Source organism: Diabrotica virgifera, chromosome 3, assembly GCF_917563875.1.
Source record: "Diabrotica virgifera virgifera chromosome 3, PGI_DIABVI_V3a".
NCBI lineage: Eukaryota > Metazoa > Arthropoda > Insecta > Coleoptera > Chrysomelidae > Diabrotica > Diabrotica virgifera.
The window spans coordinates 91,016,749-91,035,540 of NC_065445.1; the positions used below are offsets into that span (position 1 = coordinate 91,016,749).

Below are 18,792 nucleotides of genomic sequence, written 5' to 3' on the forward strand. Positions count from 1 at the left end.
TTTTTTTTTGTAAATTTTTATTTTTTTTTGTATTTTTTTGCATTTTTTTTATATTGTTAATTTGTTTTTGTTATTAATTTTTTTATTGTTATTTTTTATAAATTGTTTTTTTTTTGTACTACGCTAAGACGTAAACCCGATTCATCCTCGCGGAGGTTTACATCTTCTTAGTTTTTTTTTCGTTTTTTTTTTCTTTTCTTTTTCTCTTTTTTTTGTTCTTTTCTTTTTTCAATTATAATATACAATAATTACTTAAATCTACAGGATTATTTAAAACAAAATAACAACAAAACAAACATGTTTGTTTTGTTTTAACAAACATGCCTGCTTTGTTTTAACAAAATTTCTTAAATACAGGGTAAATTTTATTGCTACAATCTATATTTACAGTTTTTGATATGTTCGTAAATTGTTTTTAATATATTAATATCTTCAGAAAATATCAAATTGTTCAGGTAGACGGGAAGTGGAATTTTTAATATATTAAGATTATCATAAAATTTGTTTATATTTACTGACTGATGTGAACATTCGAGGAGAATATGTAGTAGATCACCTTCTTTTCCACACTCACAGTTAGGTGACTCTGTGAGACCCAAACTGTACATATGAAGGGGGGTAAGAGCATGATTACATCTCAATCTATTTATAACTCTTATAAAATGGCGATTTGATACAGAATGAAACCATCTTTTAATGGGAATTTCAGGTCGCATTTGTTTGTAATTACTACCAGTTCTCGTGTTTCGATAATACCTTTGCCAATTTTCTTTTTGGTGTCGTCTACTAATAATATCAATATCCGAAATGGGTAGTAAGTTCATGGGAATCCATGTATTTTAAAACAATATTTATTTCTTTTAAAAAAACTTGTTATTATTGCGAAGTTTAAAGGTTTTTATTGAAAATAAACAAATCGATAAGACAATCAGATAGTACAGCTCGGTACGGTATAGGTTATTTGCTTGAGTTGCAAATTGAACGAAAATAAATAAACTAACTTTTGCGTCTAAAAACGAAAATATGACTCATGTAGGGTTATAAAACCTTCAACGGGGAAATACTATTGGTCTTGTGGAGCAAGTAATGTTCTCAGAGGGACATAGCTGCAGATCTAGGTGTAACACAGGGCGTTCTGTCTAAAACCTATGCTAGGTAACAGGAGATAGGAAAGCTCAAAAATAAAGAAGGGAAAGTCGCCAAAAAGTAATAACGACTCGTCACGATCGTTTAATTGTCCAATCAGCTGGAAGACACCCAATCATTTCTCACCAGCAGCTCCAAAGGCAGCTTTTGGAAGCTACAGGTGTAACTGTTTCAGTTGAAATGATAAGAAGAAGAGTTCGTGCCAAGAAGTATACAGCAGGAGACAGTTATGGGTTCCCGAGTTATCCAGGCAGCACAAGATTGATCGCCTAAATTGGTGTCTTCACCACCAAAACTGGAATATTGTCAATTGACAAAATGTGCTATTTTCAGAAAAAGTCAGGATTTGTGTAAAATCAGATGACCAACGGAATTGTGTACTTCAAGAGGTCGAGGAAGACAAGCAAGAACGAAAACTGTCAGATCTGTTCGCAAATATAAAAGGGGAAGTGTAATGGTCTGGAAAGGAATTGTGATCCGTAAAAAAACTCCTTTAATTTTCATCCAATCAACCTTAACTGTTCACAGGTATGTTGATAACCTGTAGGCTCTGGAGAGGTGCAACAGGAGAAAATTTAATTTTCATGCATGATAATGGACCTCCACATACCATTAGCATTAAAGTGACTAGAGACATCATTGAAGCAGAAGGTATCCCTTGTTTGGAGTGGCCTGCTTGCACACCCGAGCTTAACCCTATTGAGTATTTGTGGGATATGCTTAAAAGAAAAATTGGAGCTCGCCGGGAAAATTTACAAAACACCGCACAGCTAGTACAAGCTGCTCTTGAAGAATGGATGAACCTACCACAACAAAATGTTGATAATTTGATTAGGAGCGTGCCCCCGCAAACTGAAGCTTGCATAAGGACTAGAGGTGAAAACACTGACTACCAAAAAAACAAAAAAAAAATAAAAACAATTTAAACATTATTAGTTTTACATTGAAATTTTTGATGCTATTGACTTTAAAACAACTAGTTTCAATTTGTGGTTTAAATACTTTACTGTTTTATTTAATTGTTATGTATTTGTGACTAAATTGTTTAAAATAAATATTCTTTGACTTTGTGTGTTCGTTTTTTTAAATCCGCACGAAATAATAAGAAATATCAGGTGATTCCATATAAGTTTGGGTGAGTGTATATGTATCTACTACGGGGCCAATCAGTAAGTCAACAAACTTTATTAAATCTTGTCCAAGTATACTTTCCCTCTCAGAGTCTCAGCAGGTGCATTTCGTCAGATAGGGAGATATCCCAGAATGTCGTAGACATTTGTTTTAATTGAAATTAAGGATAAAACTAACATAACACATGTTGGACAAAGGACAAATAGATTAAAATTGAAATGCTTTTACTACATTGTACCTTTTCCAGAAAGTCCATCCCATTTTGTTCAGAGTATATTCTTCTTCAGAGTCCATCAGAAGAAAACCATCTTCTTTTCTCCCATTTTGTCAAGGAACTTGTCTGACTTGTCTTAGGTTAGGTATTAATTTTCCTAGTTAAATGTATAGAACAGTTGTGCAAGAATAATTGGTTGAATATTTGTATATTTTTAATAAAATTCAATTTTCAATATCCTATGGATATAAAACGTATTCTTTAAATTACAAATTACTCCTTGTACTATTGTTTACTTTATTAATCATTTTGGATAATAATAATATCAAACAACCGGGTGCTATTATTGCGAAAAACATAAAAACAAGAGGTACATAGACGCAAATGGTTTAAAAAACGTAAAATTGTGTGGAACAAAACATTTAAATGTAAATAAATACAGACAATTCCGAAAACCTTAATACGCAACTACTGTTATGATATTTAAAGGTATCATTAAAATATTTTTGGATTATTTTGTGCACAGTGTTAATGATCTTCATTAGTATATTTTTGTAAGTACATACTCGTTATAAATAGTTCAATCGAATTACGAATACGTTAAGATTGGCTTGTGAAAATGCAGACCTCTATATCAAATTTGATATACATATAGCCAAAATTTCTAATAAAATGAGCTTCATTCTTCTTCTTCTTTTGGCATCATAACCCTTGATGGGCCTTTGCCTTTCTGGCCATGTCCTTGCATTCATCTGACACAAGAGATCTCTCTTGTGCCCTTTTCCTCAATCTCAATTGTCTTATATTCATGGTTTTCAGGTCGTTTTCCGCGTCATCCAATTTAATTCTTGGCATTTCTTTTTTCATCTTCCCATCGGCTTCCATTGTAATATTTTTGCTGTTTTTGCATCTTCTTGTCTCTAAACAAGTCCCACCCATGGCAGTCTTTTTTTACTTTTCACAAATCTAACAATACCATACCCTCCATTTAATTCATAACCTCGTCGTTTCTCCTGATTCATCAATATTTTGTCATTACCCAGGCTTCACAGCCATAGTTTACTACGGATAGAATAGAATAGAATAGAAATATGCTTTATTGACATGAAAAATTTTACATTTTTATCGACAAAGCTTATAAATAGTCAAAAAAACAAAACAGTAACAATCCAATTTATTAAAATTACATAAATCGTCAATATATTTAAATAATAATAATAATGAAGTTAAAACAGAAATAATCAATTGCAAAAATTTAAATAAATTGCAAATGCATAGTCTACCTAATAATTAATAAAAAAGGTTTAAAAGTTAAAAAGTTTAAAAGATGCTGCATATGACACCCAAATATAGATAAAAAAAATAATAAAAATACTACTTGTGCAAAGGGTACTGTAATTTCTTAGTTATTGACTAAAAATCTTCTACCGAATAATATGGTCTGTCAGACAGGTAGGCTTTTGTCAGTTTACGGAATTTGGGGAAAGATGGTGCAGATTTTAGTTGTAGGGGGAGATGGTTGTACATTTTTTTTGCGGACTATAATATCGATTTCTTTACTTACTCCGAGGACGGGGTCGGCAAATAGACGTCAATCTAATTATTCTAATTATTGTTCTGTAGATAGCCATTTTGGTTCTTTTGTCTAATAATTTCGATGTCATCACTCTTTTATTAGCTTAGTATGTACGATTCTCATTGGAAATACGTGCATTAATTTCGCTTCCTTACGGAATTCTGATTGATTTCTGTGTTCAACTGTGTAGTTGTCTATTGCGATATTATTTTCATTATTTACTTCCCTTCATTAAACTAACAAAATACTATAGTTTTCGTGCGTTATATAAGTACAATATTGTACCTAGATCTATTTACAGGTGATTTGACATTTCGTGTACAGACTTCCGTATTATTAGTACATCCATTATATCAAAATATTCTTGTGAAACCACATAGCATCAGTGGTACTGTAGTCCCAGTAAGTAGTACCTCTTCGACCTTCCGTAATCTATTGCACCAGTCCTTGCCAATTTACAGCAGCAATTTTTCTCGTGATCTTGTCTACACTATCTTTCCACCTCAGTCTTGGCATGTCTCTAGGTATTTCTCGTAGGTAGCGATAATAGGATTCATCTGAAAATATTGTTTTGATTCGCTCTTGATATGTGTCTTGATCATCATAGCCTACTTATTTTTTACGATTATGAAATTTTTAATAATTTTGCCATAGAGCTTTTTGCAATTGCTGACCAGCGCTTTATTTCTTCAGTACAGCCCCCCTTGTTAGTTATTAAAAAGCCGAGGTACAAAAATTTATCTACAGTAGCGATATTGTTTATCATCGTTAGATGATTTTGATTGTTGTTAGCTCTGTCAATTATCATGCTTATCGTTTTGTCTGTTTATTTTAAGCCATCGTTAAGCTAACTTCTTCAATCCGTTGTAGCAGGTGAACCAGTTCAACCTCGGAACTAGCGAGGGTGGTTGTATCACCTGGATGTCTCAAGTTGCAAATCTTCCCGCCGATAGTGACGCATTATGCATTAGTGACGTTCCAGTCCTCAGTAGCTTTCCGCATTATACATTCACCATAATATATATCATATGTTGAATAGAATTGGGCGTAGTATGCAGCCTTGCCTCACGCCCTTAGTGACCCTGAAACTTTTGGTTAGTTCCTCATTTACTCTAACACTGGCATAATTATTGTTATTGTATAGGCAGTATAATTAGCAGGATCAGATGATTCGGGACTTCCATTCGACTCCATTTGACCTCCACTTAACTAGGTCGAAAGCTCGACTATAATCTATAAAGCACGGATATATTGCGATGTTGAATTCTCTGGTTTTTCCTATAATTTAGCGTACGTTTAAAATTTGTTCCCTAGTACCACGTCCGGGGATGAAACCTGCTTGTTCCTCCGCAATTTCAGGAAGTAAAAAGAGCTTTATCTTATCAGGTGCGAATTTGGAGCAATTGTGCGATAGTTGCTACATAAATCTTTCGTTTGATTGAAATCAAACTGGAAATCACCAATATCAAACAGAAAAGATACTTTTATATATTTTAAGAGCAATTTTAGTGTATGTCTCATAATTCTTCTTATTTAGCAATCTGTTCTAGTTTGTTTTGTTTTTTCTATATACACAGAATTTTTTTGGGAGATTCCAGGTGCATATTTATAATTAACAGTTGATACAACCAAATTTGCCAGCTTGAATTGTTTGTAAATCTCTTGGAATGTTGTTTTGATCAGTAACATTATTGTTCATTAAGATCCTCGCAAGGATTAACTCTTATTGTATTGGACGTACATATCGATTAAAGTTTTCAAGTGCAGCAATATCATCTCGATTATATTTTGGACAAAAATTTCTCTCCAACAGTTCCGTAGTTATTTTCTAAATTTTCAAAAGCCCAAAATTAATAGTGAAAATAGTTTATACATCTGGTATTATACGTATTAATAAACAATAAAGAGTGCTCAAATAAGAAAAACTAAGAGATACTAACTCCAATTACTTCTTAATATATTATACCTTTCTTAGACGTGTAGCAGCATAAAGAATTATTATAGTAGTAAAGCTAAAGCCCTTTTCTAGTAACTTAATTTACTATGTTTCTGATTAGTACTGTATATTTTTTAGACGTTAAACCTTCCACAGGACCCAAAAGACTCTCGAAGTTCGAGCGACTCCAGTACCAAAGGAACAGAACACCTCCACAAAGTAACATACATAGGACGTGATAGCAAACCGTTAGATTCTAGGCTACCTACTTACGACCCTCAAAAAGGACCTAAAGGTGAGTAAATAAATGACACCTTTACATACTTCTTATTTAACGATTCTTTGCTTTACATTGCAAGCACGTTGCGTTGGTAATACGTCTGGTGGCTGAGCTAAAGCGCCCTTAGTCCCGGATTAATTGGATGTATAATAAAATATCTTCATTCTCGTTATAATTATTATATTTGAACTTAAACAGTGTTCAATTTAAACATAACAACGTCTACAGGGTGTTTGGTAGGTCGATGGAAATTTTTTAAGGGATAATAGGGGACGCCATTTGCAACATTTTTTGCTAATAATGTATCGCTCAAACTGTTAAGGTTTCCGAAATAAAGTTAAATTTGTCAATATTCGAAAATAAGGCTGCTCGTCTATTTTATTTTTAAAAATAATTATCTAAGCGAGATAAGTACTTCCCTGACATACAAAATGCCTTACGTATTACTTGCTCAGATTGCAAAAACCCTTCGTTGTTAATGCAACTCCAACTCCAAACACAATTCGAATGTCAAAACAGTAAAACGCACCTTTCATACGCATACAATAACCATGTTTATAAACCAAAATAAACCACTTCATAGCAGGTAGATTGTTTGTTAGCATAGCAGGTAGATTGTTTTTTGTTTGTTATGCGTTCGGAGAATGACGATAGCTGATGGAAATTGTATGCGAAGAGTCAGTGTTGTAGGTTTACATTTTTATTCCATTCGTAAAACAGGGAGGTAGTACGCCTAGATAATTTTTAAACGTGAAATAGACGGTTGTCGAATATTGACAAATTTAACTTTATTTCGGAAACCTTAACAGTTTGAGCGATACATTATTAGCAAAAAATGTTGCAAATGGCGTCCCCTATTATCCCTTAAAAAATTTCCATCGACCTACCAAACACCCTGTATATATAAGCAATAACAATGCCAGGACTAACGCATTACTTCTTCATCGCGTGACTAACGATTGATCTCAATGAATCGTCGTCTCGTCTTGTTGGTTTATATATACAATACTAAATCACAACATACATAGTTCATTAGTGGTCAATGCCGATCATATGTACACTAATATAAACTATATTATGTTTTATTTCGTAGAAGTTCTGTTCAATGCTAAGGGTTAACGTACCACGTTACAAACTCAGTATTTTTGGAACAAGCTTGTCCTAGAGATATAAAATTTTAATTTATTCATATAATAATCTCCATCTCTACATCATCTTATGTATATCTTATGTATTATGCGAGGTTCCCCTAAATATCATAAAAAATATTCTACCAAAACAACAAATTGGAAGTCAGAATGAATGAACAACTTACAGAATCGATAGACATAGGCAGCGGAATAAGACAGGGGGACACATTGAGCCCTATGCTCTTCATGTAATCATTGATGAAATCATCAAAAGTGTCAACAAGGTAAGAGGATACAGAATGCAAAACAAAGAAGTAAAAATACTCTTATTATGCAGACGACGCAATATTGATCGCTCAAGATGAAGGTAGTCTGTAAAGACTAGTCCACAGATTTAACACAAGAGCAAAAAGATTTGTTATGACAATGTCATCTCAGAAAACTAACATACAACCAATTATGTATAATATGTAAAATAGAAATTAATGGAATTAGTATTGAACAAGTAATGAAAATAAAATATCTTAAAATTAAAGAAGTAAGAGATCAAGTACAAAAAGCAAATAAACTGGTTGGATGTCTTAATAACACTATATGTCGAAACCGACATATTAACACTTCACACTGAGATGAAGTCAAGAATTTATAAAGCCAGTGTAAGACCAATAATGATATATGCATCAGAAACAAGACCCGATACAGCCACAACACAAAGACTACTGGAAACGGCAGAGATGAGAGTACTGAGAAGAATTACATGAAATAGGCTGAAAGATCAAAAGAAGGGCGAATACATTAGAAGAAAATTAAGAAAAAGGAATGGAATAACTACATAAGCAGAATAAGGGAGACCTGTGCGGTCAAAATAGCAAGAGATTAATCACCAATCGGCATAAAGAGTATCGGACGACCGCGCAAAAGATGGAGTTCCATAAAGGTATCAATCCGCCAATGATCAAGCACAATTACTTATAAAGAGAAAGAAGATGAAGAATAATAATCTCCCGCAGACCAACTTCAGCTTCTAGCAGATTATTCACTAATTATGATGAACTTTCTCCTTGCAGATTTTAAAAGGACTGATTGTAGCGGCATTGGTTAAGTAAATCATGGCGATGAAGCAGTGGTAGGTGCAAGTCTATCTGTCCGCTAACCGAGGCGAAAATTCGTGCACCTGGGCGCAGTTGGTGTTTGCTGTACTTTATCTCCAATTGTAATTTGTAAAAATTTATTTTATCGCCAACCGTCACTAAAGTCATTCATTATTGTACTCATTTGCCCTCATTTGCGGCAGTAAAGTAACACTTTATTGTACTGTAAGAAGAATTTTACTTTACCTGCCGCGATTAATCAAAGTAACCGAGATTCAATGTAAGTGGTCGATAGCAGTAATCGATTATTTATTTGAGTGAACTTAAAATTTATTTACTTTAATTATTAAAAATATTGTACATAATTTACGTTATTATTAATTAAAGGGCCTAGCCGGGTAAGATGGTGAAAAGTGCCCCCAGCTCGATTTAAATTCCATATAGGCCAATTTTTAGCACATATAGAGGAACTCACTTTCTGAAATTTTTAGCCCCCTAGGTGGTCACGTGACCCCCCTAGTGCCTAATTAGGCTTTTTATGTTTTTATTTTCTATCTCAGGCGCATCAAGAGCTAGCCAAAAACTTTATTAAAAAAAGTTGTAAGTTCCAAAAAGATCTATAAGAAAAAATTTTTTTTAAATTTTTTGGCGGGAAATTCGAATTTTTAGAACAATTTTAAACTTTTAAATGACTCTGAAAAAAAAACTAAGACACTCGTTTTTACGAAAATTAATTATAATGTGTATTTTTGCACAATCTTTCACCCTGAATTTTTTCAGACTTTTAAAATTGGTGAAACGTACCTTTAAAAATAAAAAACCGCATTTTTTCAGTTTTTTTTTCGTATTTTGAAACAATTTTATACATATTTTTCAAAAAAGGTAACACTGTTACTAGAATAGGTAAAAAACTAAAAAATAATTGGGGTTTGCTTAATAAAAATTTTTTGTAAAGCCATCCATTTTCAAAATACAGGGCGTTGAAGAAAACAAAATTTTACACATTTTTTACGATTTTGCTGAAACTACTGGCAACATTGTAATAAAACTTGGCGGGATTTAAGAGCTGGTTATTGTGGAGAGCTGGAGAGCTGGACAAACAATTAATGATTTGATATTCATCATTGGCTCGCATAGGGGTAATGGTCTGAACTTTTTAAAGAATAAAGATAGTACGCCACTGACATATTTCAAATTAACAATCGTTTTTTAATTTCTCGTTCAATTTGTGACAAAAAATGTATCTTCTTATTTTTTCATACGACGCGCCATTTTTATTCAAAAAATAAAAGATCTTAACCCTTACAAAGTATTCGAACTTCTAGTAGTTTCTACATCTACATACATAATAAACTCATACATCCATTATCAAAATTAATTCGAATACTTTGGAAGCGTTAAGATATTTTATTTTTTGCAGCAAAACAGCGCGTCGTATGAAAAAATGAGAAGATAGATTTTTTATTGCAAATTGAACGAGGAATTCAAAAATGATTGTTAATTTGAAATATGTCAGTGGCGTACTATCTTTTTTCTTTGAAAAGTTCAGACCATTACCCCTATGCGCGCCAATGATGAATATTAAATCCTTAGTTGTATGTCAAAACATGCACAATAACTACCTCTTAAAACCCGCCAAGTTTTATTACAATGTTGCCAGTAGTTTCGGCAAAATCATAAAAAATATGTAAAATTTTGTTTTCTTCAACGCCCTGTATCTTGAAAATGGATGGCGTTACAAAAAATTTTTATGAAGCAAATCCCAATTATTTTTCAGTTTTTTACCTATTCTAGTGACGGTGTTAAATTTTTTGAAAAATATGTATAAAATTGTATCAAAAAAACGAAAAAAAAACCGAAAAAATGCGGTTTTTTATTTTTAAAGGTATGTACGTTTCACCAATTTTAAAAATCTGAAAAAATTCAGGGTGAAAGATTGTGCAAAAATACACATTATAATTAATTTTCGTAAAAACGAGTGTCTTAGTTTTTTTTTCAGATTTATTTAAAAGTTTAAAATTGTTCTAAAAATTCGAATTTCCCGCCAAAAAAATAAAAAAAAAATTTTCGTATAGATCTTTTTAAAACTTACAACTTTTTTAAATAAAGTTTTTGGCTAGCTCTTAATGCGGCTGAGATAAAAAATAAAAACATAAAAAGCCTAATTAGGCTCTAGGGGGGTCACGTGACCACCTAGGGGGCTAAAAATTTCAGAAAGTGAGTTCCTCTATATGTGCTAAAAAGTGGCCTATATGGAATTTAGATTGGGTTGGGGGCATTTTTCACCATCTTACCCGGCTAGGCCCTTTATGCCAAAAAGTGAAATTCTGTAGTATTTTGCAATTCTATTCATATAAAATTAATCAAAACTTTACCGATTTTGTAATTATTCAATATTAATATTTATCTATCGATTAAGCTAGCGATTAAAAATCGAAAGCGGCATGCAGAAGTCATCTGTCATCCTGTCATATTTAGAAAAATTAAATTGAAAATTGTATTTAGTGTAATAAAAGTGTTAAAACGAATATCAAATTATAATACAGTAGTGCTGCTTTGGAAATGGAAGATATTACATGTACGACACCTAAAATACGCAAGAAATCGTTAGAGGCAGTTTCAGAGCTTCTCCCAGCAAAATCCATCGAAAAATACAATAGGCAATATGACATATTTGAAGCATGGCGTGAAAAAAATAGTATTACTAATTATAGTGAAAGTGTTTTACTAGCATATTTCTCTGAATTGTCTAAAGAATATTCTCCATCGACTATGTGGTCCTATTATTCAATGTTGAAGGCAACTTTGACCACAAATAAAGACATACACCTATTTCTTTTTTTTTTATACCTAATATCGGCCGTGTCTAGCAAGTGGTTGCGTAGGGTAGCGGTATGTGTATCTAGTTACGGGCGTGTTAGTACTTGGTTCGAGTCCCCCGTAAGGAAAATTTTTTTGTTTAATATTAATGGTTATTGACATACGACTATTATAAGGACTTAAAAAATGATTAAAAATAATTAAAATAATTAATCGGGCTGTTGCCCAATGACGTCACCCGACAAGTTACCCCAATGACGTCACCCCGACAAGTCGGATTGTACATTGTACAATAAAAAGATGAAACAAAATGTGACTATTTATTTAGATTTTCTACGATTAAACAAGGAAAAAGCAACTTCGAAAGGCTGTTATTTTAATTACTTTTTACGTGCATACAAAGTACACACACTCTTTTTTCATTAGAAGGATGTAATTAAGTAAGTGTTAATGTTTTGTATGATTGGCGATAAAATCTTGTATGCACCACGTCAATAAAGACTCTTTATCGAACTCGTCTGTTATTCGCCTCGCTCGCTAGGCTCGCTCGGCTCATAATATCAGACTCGTTCAATAAAGAGTCACTTTACTGACTTGGTACATAAATAACTATATTTGGTATTTGTAAAAACAAAAACTGATTTACAGATTCGCTTACTAACTTAAATATATTCCTTATCCTTCGTTCATCAAATAATTCTTGTCATTCGCTTCCTCTATTTGTTATTATTAAAGATCAGTCCATTTATAGGGGGCGTTTCACAATTTTGATTTTTCCATATACATATGCCCATAACATTTGAATACGTTTTTTTCGTATACAGTGCTCTTCAGATAAAACTATCCACCTTAAATAACTTTTGAACCACTCATTTTTATAAAAAAAAAAAAGCAAAAACACGTCAAATAATACTTGAAGGGGGAGACATTATGCCGTATTTAAGCTTGCCAGGAAATACACCTCACCCTCAGTATCAACCCTTAATATATTTTAATTTCCTTTCACCTTTTTTTTTCTTTTATATTTGGATTCTCCTCTTTGTACTGATTTTAAAAATGTATAACACATGATGCTTAAAGTTATTAGTTTATGAGAAAAATAAAGAATACAAAAGCAAGAAAACTGGATTGAGCCCAATTATTTTTTTAACAATTTTATTAGATACGAGTACAAACATTTATAATTAAACGAACATTTCCCTACCAAAAATTTTAACAATAATTTAAATTATTTAAACAACAATTTAAAATTTTGAATAATTATTTAAATTTTTTAATAATTATTGTTAAAATTTTTGGTAGCGAATAGATGTTCATTCTAAATGTTATAAAATTGTTAAAAAAATAATTTTTATTCAATACTTTTTTTGCTTTTGTATTTATTTTTCTCATAAATTAATCACTTTCAACATCAAGTGTTATACATTTTTGAAATCAGTACAAAGGGGAGAATAGAAATATCGGATAAAAAAAGGTAGATGTACTTAAAAAAAAAATTAAGGGATATGCGGGGGTGAGACTGCCTTTTCCGGCAAGCCTAAATATGACATAATGTTTCCCCCTTCAAGTTATTTGACGTGTTTTTGCGTTTTTTCTAAAAATCAGTGGTACAAAAGTTATTTAAGGTGGATAGTTTTATCTGAAAAGCACTATATACGCTGTGAGCTCGTACATAGAGGGGATATTTACAAATTCACCAGCGCCAGTAGTGACAAGTCTGTAAACGTTTACCGGAAATTTGACATAAATGTCAAAGTGATTAATTTAAAATTAAAATTAAAAACATTAATTATAAAAAATATTAGTTGGTCAAAGCTGTGGTATATATATTTACCTTAAATATACTTACGTTTTAAATACTGAATTCAAGTTTTTTTAATGTTCCGTAATATGTAATTATAAATTAATCTTAGCGCCATCTACACGATAATTGTGAAAGTATCCGAAGTAAGAAATTCATATTTTATCAATAGAACGTCAAAATGATTAGCAAAATCTTAAAAAAATCGATTACAATTTAATTATTTTTTTGCGTTGTAAATATTAAGCGATAACAATTAAATAATAAATTTAAAAATTACCGGTGAAAGTTAAATTAGTAACCGCTAGGAGCGACACCAGCGAAGCTCAGAGCGTATACGTCGCTCCTAGCGGGTACTAATTCAACTTTCACCGGTAATTTTTAAATTTACCGGTAATTGTTATCGCTTAATATTTACAACGCAAAAAAATAATTAAATTGTAATCGATTTTTTTAAGATTTTGCTAATCATTTTGACGTTCTATTGATAAAATATGAATTTCTTACTTCGGATACTTTCACAGTTATCGTGTAGGTGGCGCTAAGATTAATTTATAATTACATATTACGGAACATTAAAAAAACTTGAATTCAGTATTTAAAACGTAAGTATATTTAAGGTAAATATATATACCACAGCTTTGACCAACTAATATTTTTTATAATTAATGTTTTTAATTTTAATTTTAAATTAATCACTTTGACATTTATGTCAAATTTCCGGTAAACGTTTACAGACTTGTCACTACTGGCGCTGGTGAATTTGTAAATATCCCCTCTATGTACGAGCTCACAGCGTATAATATCATAAGAAAGAAAATTTTGCCGGCAATATTTTCGAATGGTATGAAAGTTTGTTGCCAGACAATTTTCGCAAATTTTGACAGTTAAATCACGAGACGTCAGTCGAGTGATTTTGTCAAAATTTCATAAGCGAAAATTGACAAAAGGCAACAAATATTTTTCTTGTACCATTTTTGCTGTAGTATTCCACATTGGCTTTACAGACGACTCTTTATAGTCTTCGCCATTGCCTTTTTTCATGTTAAAGACATAATCCTCGAGAATTTTTGCTAGTTCCGTTTTGGTAGTACATCTTTCAAGCGTAAAATTTCTCACCCGTAGGAACTCCGAACATTAGGTCCAAATAGAGCTTCTGGACCTCTGCGTGTTCAATGGGACATTTTCCGAAACCAATTTTTTGATTTCTTCACCTGACTGGCATCCAAATATTGATTTATCGTCTGGATTTATTATATCTGTCCTAAATTGATTACACCTCAATGACGTTTGTTAAACTGACAACAACCAGACACCTTCGTGAAGGATCTGTCATAATTTTGTCGCTGAGAAATCACCAGAGACATGTCAAGGGTAGACACGGCATACTCACCAAAAAAGCGTAACGCGGAAACAGCATGGAAACAGTCGATCGGTGGTCTATCTATCTCTTTTAACCAAGCAACCCCGCGCATGTGGCCGACAAAGATGGCTAGACCTCTCAATCCTATGTCGGCGTTACACCTCGATGCATTGAGTGGCATATGACTAGCCTAATCTACCGTGTATAATATCTTTGGAAATCACGGGCAGGAAGGAGTTTTGTCCATAGATATAATAACAACTAGATTAGGCCAGTTCCGAAAAATAGCGTAACGCGGAGCAGTTCGGGTCGGTGCGTGGTCTATTTATCTCTCTCTACCGGCGCTTAGCTTTCTCTCTCTAGCATATGATGGCCGCCGCCTCTGTGTCGTTCCATTACTCCCACCTCTTGGTAGATACGCTCACACTGGCACGACAGACAAAGATAGCTAGACCACCGTACTTGATATTGGCGTTACACCCCGATGCGTTGAGTGGCGTATAACTAGCCTGGTCTATTGTTAACATGTCTCTGGTTTTGTCAGTAGAAAACGTGGCGTTGCTATGACGTTTTATCAGTTAAAAATAGTCTAGTGGAATTTTTTTTGTTGAAGTTTTTAATTTCCTTTTGTTTATTTCAGACGTTTCTGCCCAAGGGGTTGGAGGTGGAAGCGAAAATTACCCCTATGTTCAGCTGACGGCAGTCCACGAATATATTTACCCTGCCGAGGACCAACAGAAACCACCGCTCATGAGGCGCGACTCAAACTCGAGCCTTAAAAAATCCAACATTGGTGTAGAGATGAACCCACCTCAGCAACCTCCGTTGCCTTTCAAGGGTGTCAAACACAAGGGAAAGATACAAATCAGGTAAGAAAAAAATAATTACAATCTAAACGCGACAGAGTAATCCTTTCCGAGTCAGTCATGATGACAGGTTTGGTATTTCTGTATCATTACCCATGTGGAAGTGACAGTTAATTTTCTTATTCCTTTTGACACTAATTTAGTACTGACTACCATGTATATTTCATACCTTTCCATCTTTTTCATGTTCCACTTTGACCATATGATGATATTTATGCCACAACTTTCTAAAATAGTATCTTCTGTCTTCTAAATCGTACCATGGTCATATAAATCTGTTATTTTACTTATTTGTCCTCTGTGTTAATCAGAAATCCTTCCTCGGTATTTTCTGAATTTAAATTTTTATTTTATTTTTATCTATATTATAGATTTTATTATAGGCCGTTATAGTATTACTGATCTCGTGATTATCCCTATTTAATAATTCTGTGCCGGATTCATCAAGTAATTGTGTCTTATATGTTTCCATTACAATATTTTTGAGTCTATAAATAAATGTCTTCTTCATCATGTAAGCTCTATGATTCCAGAGCACAATGTAGAAATGTGCACTTCGAGATATGGCTGAAAAAGTATTCTACTAAGAGTAAAAAAGGCTGAGCATCTGGCAATGCTAACATGAAAATATGACAATGTAGATAAAATTAATATCTACACAATAGGACAAACATGAACAATGTCCTAAAATGAGAGAGAGTGTGTATAACATAAGTTTCTGGATACAAATATATATGTACTGTTACCTGTAATTTAGAAATGTCTTAAACACTTACGGTTTAAAAAAGGTATCCAAAGGTACAAACAATTTATTATGAGAGAAACCACACCTAGATCAAACCAAACTATAAAACATAAACAGGAAACAAAATAAACATAAACAAAATCTTAGAGCTACAGTATTACTTACTAGTTAGTAAGTCTTTCCAATGTCTATATGCCCTGTTACCCATCAATGTTACGAAGATCTTGACTGTAGAGGTGTAGGGATGTGGCAACCTTGGGTTTAAGGCTATGAAGCAAACTTCTGGCACTTTGGTACAAAAAAGGGGCATTACACAACTCTTTAACAAAAGTGGACAATCTTTAACATATTGGAGAGCACTTTATAAATGTACATTGTACAGTAAATTCTTGACGAATTTTTGAGAAATTCCAAACAGACGTTATTTGATCTACATCTTAATTTAGTCTGATGAGGCTTAATTTAGTCTGATGGCGTTTGGGAAGTTTTTTGGAAAACCCGTGTCTTAGTCACACATTAGCACTACACTGTTGTTCATATTTTTGAATAGTTTTATATGTTTGAATGAAATTATTCGAACATTCGGTATATTCATTTATCTAGGCTGCGGACCGAATTTGCCATATAGACCAGGGCGCATCTGTAAAAATATTAGTACATTTGGACGTTGAGAGGTGACTCAAATTTTTTTGCAGAAATTGCTTGAAAATAACTCAAATAATAATATTTGAGTTATCCTCCCTCTCAAAAAGGTCCGGAACATTGTTTAAATAATCAAAATCTCAAAAAATGAAGGAAAAATTCGATTTTTTTCTTGGTTTTTTGATTATAACTTTAAAAGTATTCATTTGCGAGAAAAGTTGTACTGACCTAAAAGTTGCGTAATTAAATTTCCTACAATATAAAATTGGTTAAAAATTTAAAAAATAGTCACCCTTGTTGCAAAATAGCAATAATCGCGAAAAATACCATACAAAAACAAGTATTCGCATTTTACGTTTTTCAACCATTAATGCTACACTTAGGACTTTCATATTTTACCCAGAAAAACCTTATGATATACTAAAACAACACTGTAAATTTCATTAAGATCGGTTTAATAGATTTTGCAAAATAAATTTTGCAATCCAGCTTTCGCAAAAAAAATTAATTTTTTTTAAATGTTGCAGGACTGAAAATAAAGTAGATAGCAAGTTCAAACTTTTTTTGCGTATAGAAGTGTACTGTACCTTTCATTTGCGATTTGCAAAATTAAAATCAATTAACTACCACGGCGTCAGGAATTTTTTTAAATAAACATTAATTATTGGTGCTACGCGCAGGACAGCGGATAGTTCGCTCTGATTGGGCATTCCAATAACCTTTGATAATGATTGATACATTTTAATTTTTATTACATTTCGATATAAATAAATAAATTTGTTTATTGCAAAATAAAAACACATACTCTATCCTTTGAAATACCACTTTTTTTAGCAAAAACTTTCTTTGTTCATATATTTTAACTTAGAGAATAAAAGTTTATTATTTTTAAACATATGCAATTGTTTTAACAATATTTCACAAACAATAATAAAATTAGTTTGATTTTTGTGGAATTAAAATATTAAAATACAACAAAATATAGAGTAAGAAAATAATATATTAGATAAAGATTGGAAGAAATTTTGGTGGAAATCAACTTGTGTGAATCGACCACTGCTGTCCTACGCGTAGCACCAAAAATTAATGTTTATTTAAAAAATTTCGTGACGCCGTGGTAATTAATCGATTTTAATTTTGTAAATTGCAAATGAAAGGTACAGTACACTTCTATAAGCAAAAAAATTCAACTTGCTATCTACTTTATTTTCAGTCCTGCAACATTTAAAAAAAATTAATTTTTTTTGCGAAAGCTGGATTGCAAAATTTATTTTGCAAAATCTATTAAACCGATCTTAATCAAATTTACAGTGTTGTTTTAGTATATCATAAGGTTTTTCTGGGTAAAATATGAAAGTCCTAAGTGTAGCATTAATGGTTGAAAAACGTAAAATGCGAATACTTGTTTTTGTATGGTATTTTTCGCGATTATTGCTATTTTGCAACAAGGGTTGCAACAAGGGTTGATTTTTTAAATTTTTAACCAATTTTATATTGTAGGAAATTTAATTACGCAACTTTTATGTCAGTACAACTTTTCTCAGAAATGAATAGTTTTAAAGTTATAATCAAAAAACCAATGAAAAAAAGAATTTTTCCTTCATATTTGGACATTTTGATTATTTAAACAATGTTCCGGACCATTTTGAGTCCGAGTATAACTCAAATATTAATAGGGAGTTTTTGTGCACACAAATACGTAAACGTAACGCATCTTTTTGACATATACGCTTGCGCATTAATGGTTGAATTCCCGTATCGCGATACGTATTACCTAAGGTTACGGGCTGGTACGTTAGGTTCATACGCACCCCTATCGAGCCGAAAGTCACCGAATGCACACGAGGATCTTGCCCGATTACCTACCAAATGAACATTTCATCAGCGTACTACTCGTTTCTAAACATTTTAAGGTTATATTGGTTATTGGTTTAGTCTATTTGAGTAAAATTATTCTGTGTTTGTAATTGGAAATTGGAACTTCATAATAGATTTAAAATTTTATTGTTTTTAAGTTGTTTATTAATAAAGCAAAACAAACAAATCTTGTA

At 32.3% G+C, this 18,792-nt stretch overlaps 1 protein-coding gene across 2 annotated transcripts in view; it reads left to right on the top strand.

The window, feature by feature from the left end:
- LOC126881912 (sprouty-related, EVH1 domain-containing protein 2) overlaps window positions 1-18,792 on the top strand; it is a 285,065-nt gene that overhangs the window by 253,267 nt on the left and 13,006 nt on the right. For both annotated transcript variants that reach the window (XM_050646642.1, XM_050646641.1), the window contains exons 5-6: window positions 6,142-6,298; window positions 15,129-15,357. In XM_050646642.1, coding sequence (XP_050502599.1) covers window positions 6,142-6,298; window positions 15,129-15,357 — 386 coding nt within the window. The remainder of the gene's footprint in view (window positions 1-6,141; window positions 6,299-15,128; window positions 15,358-18,792) is intronic.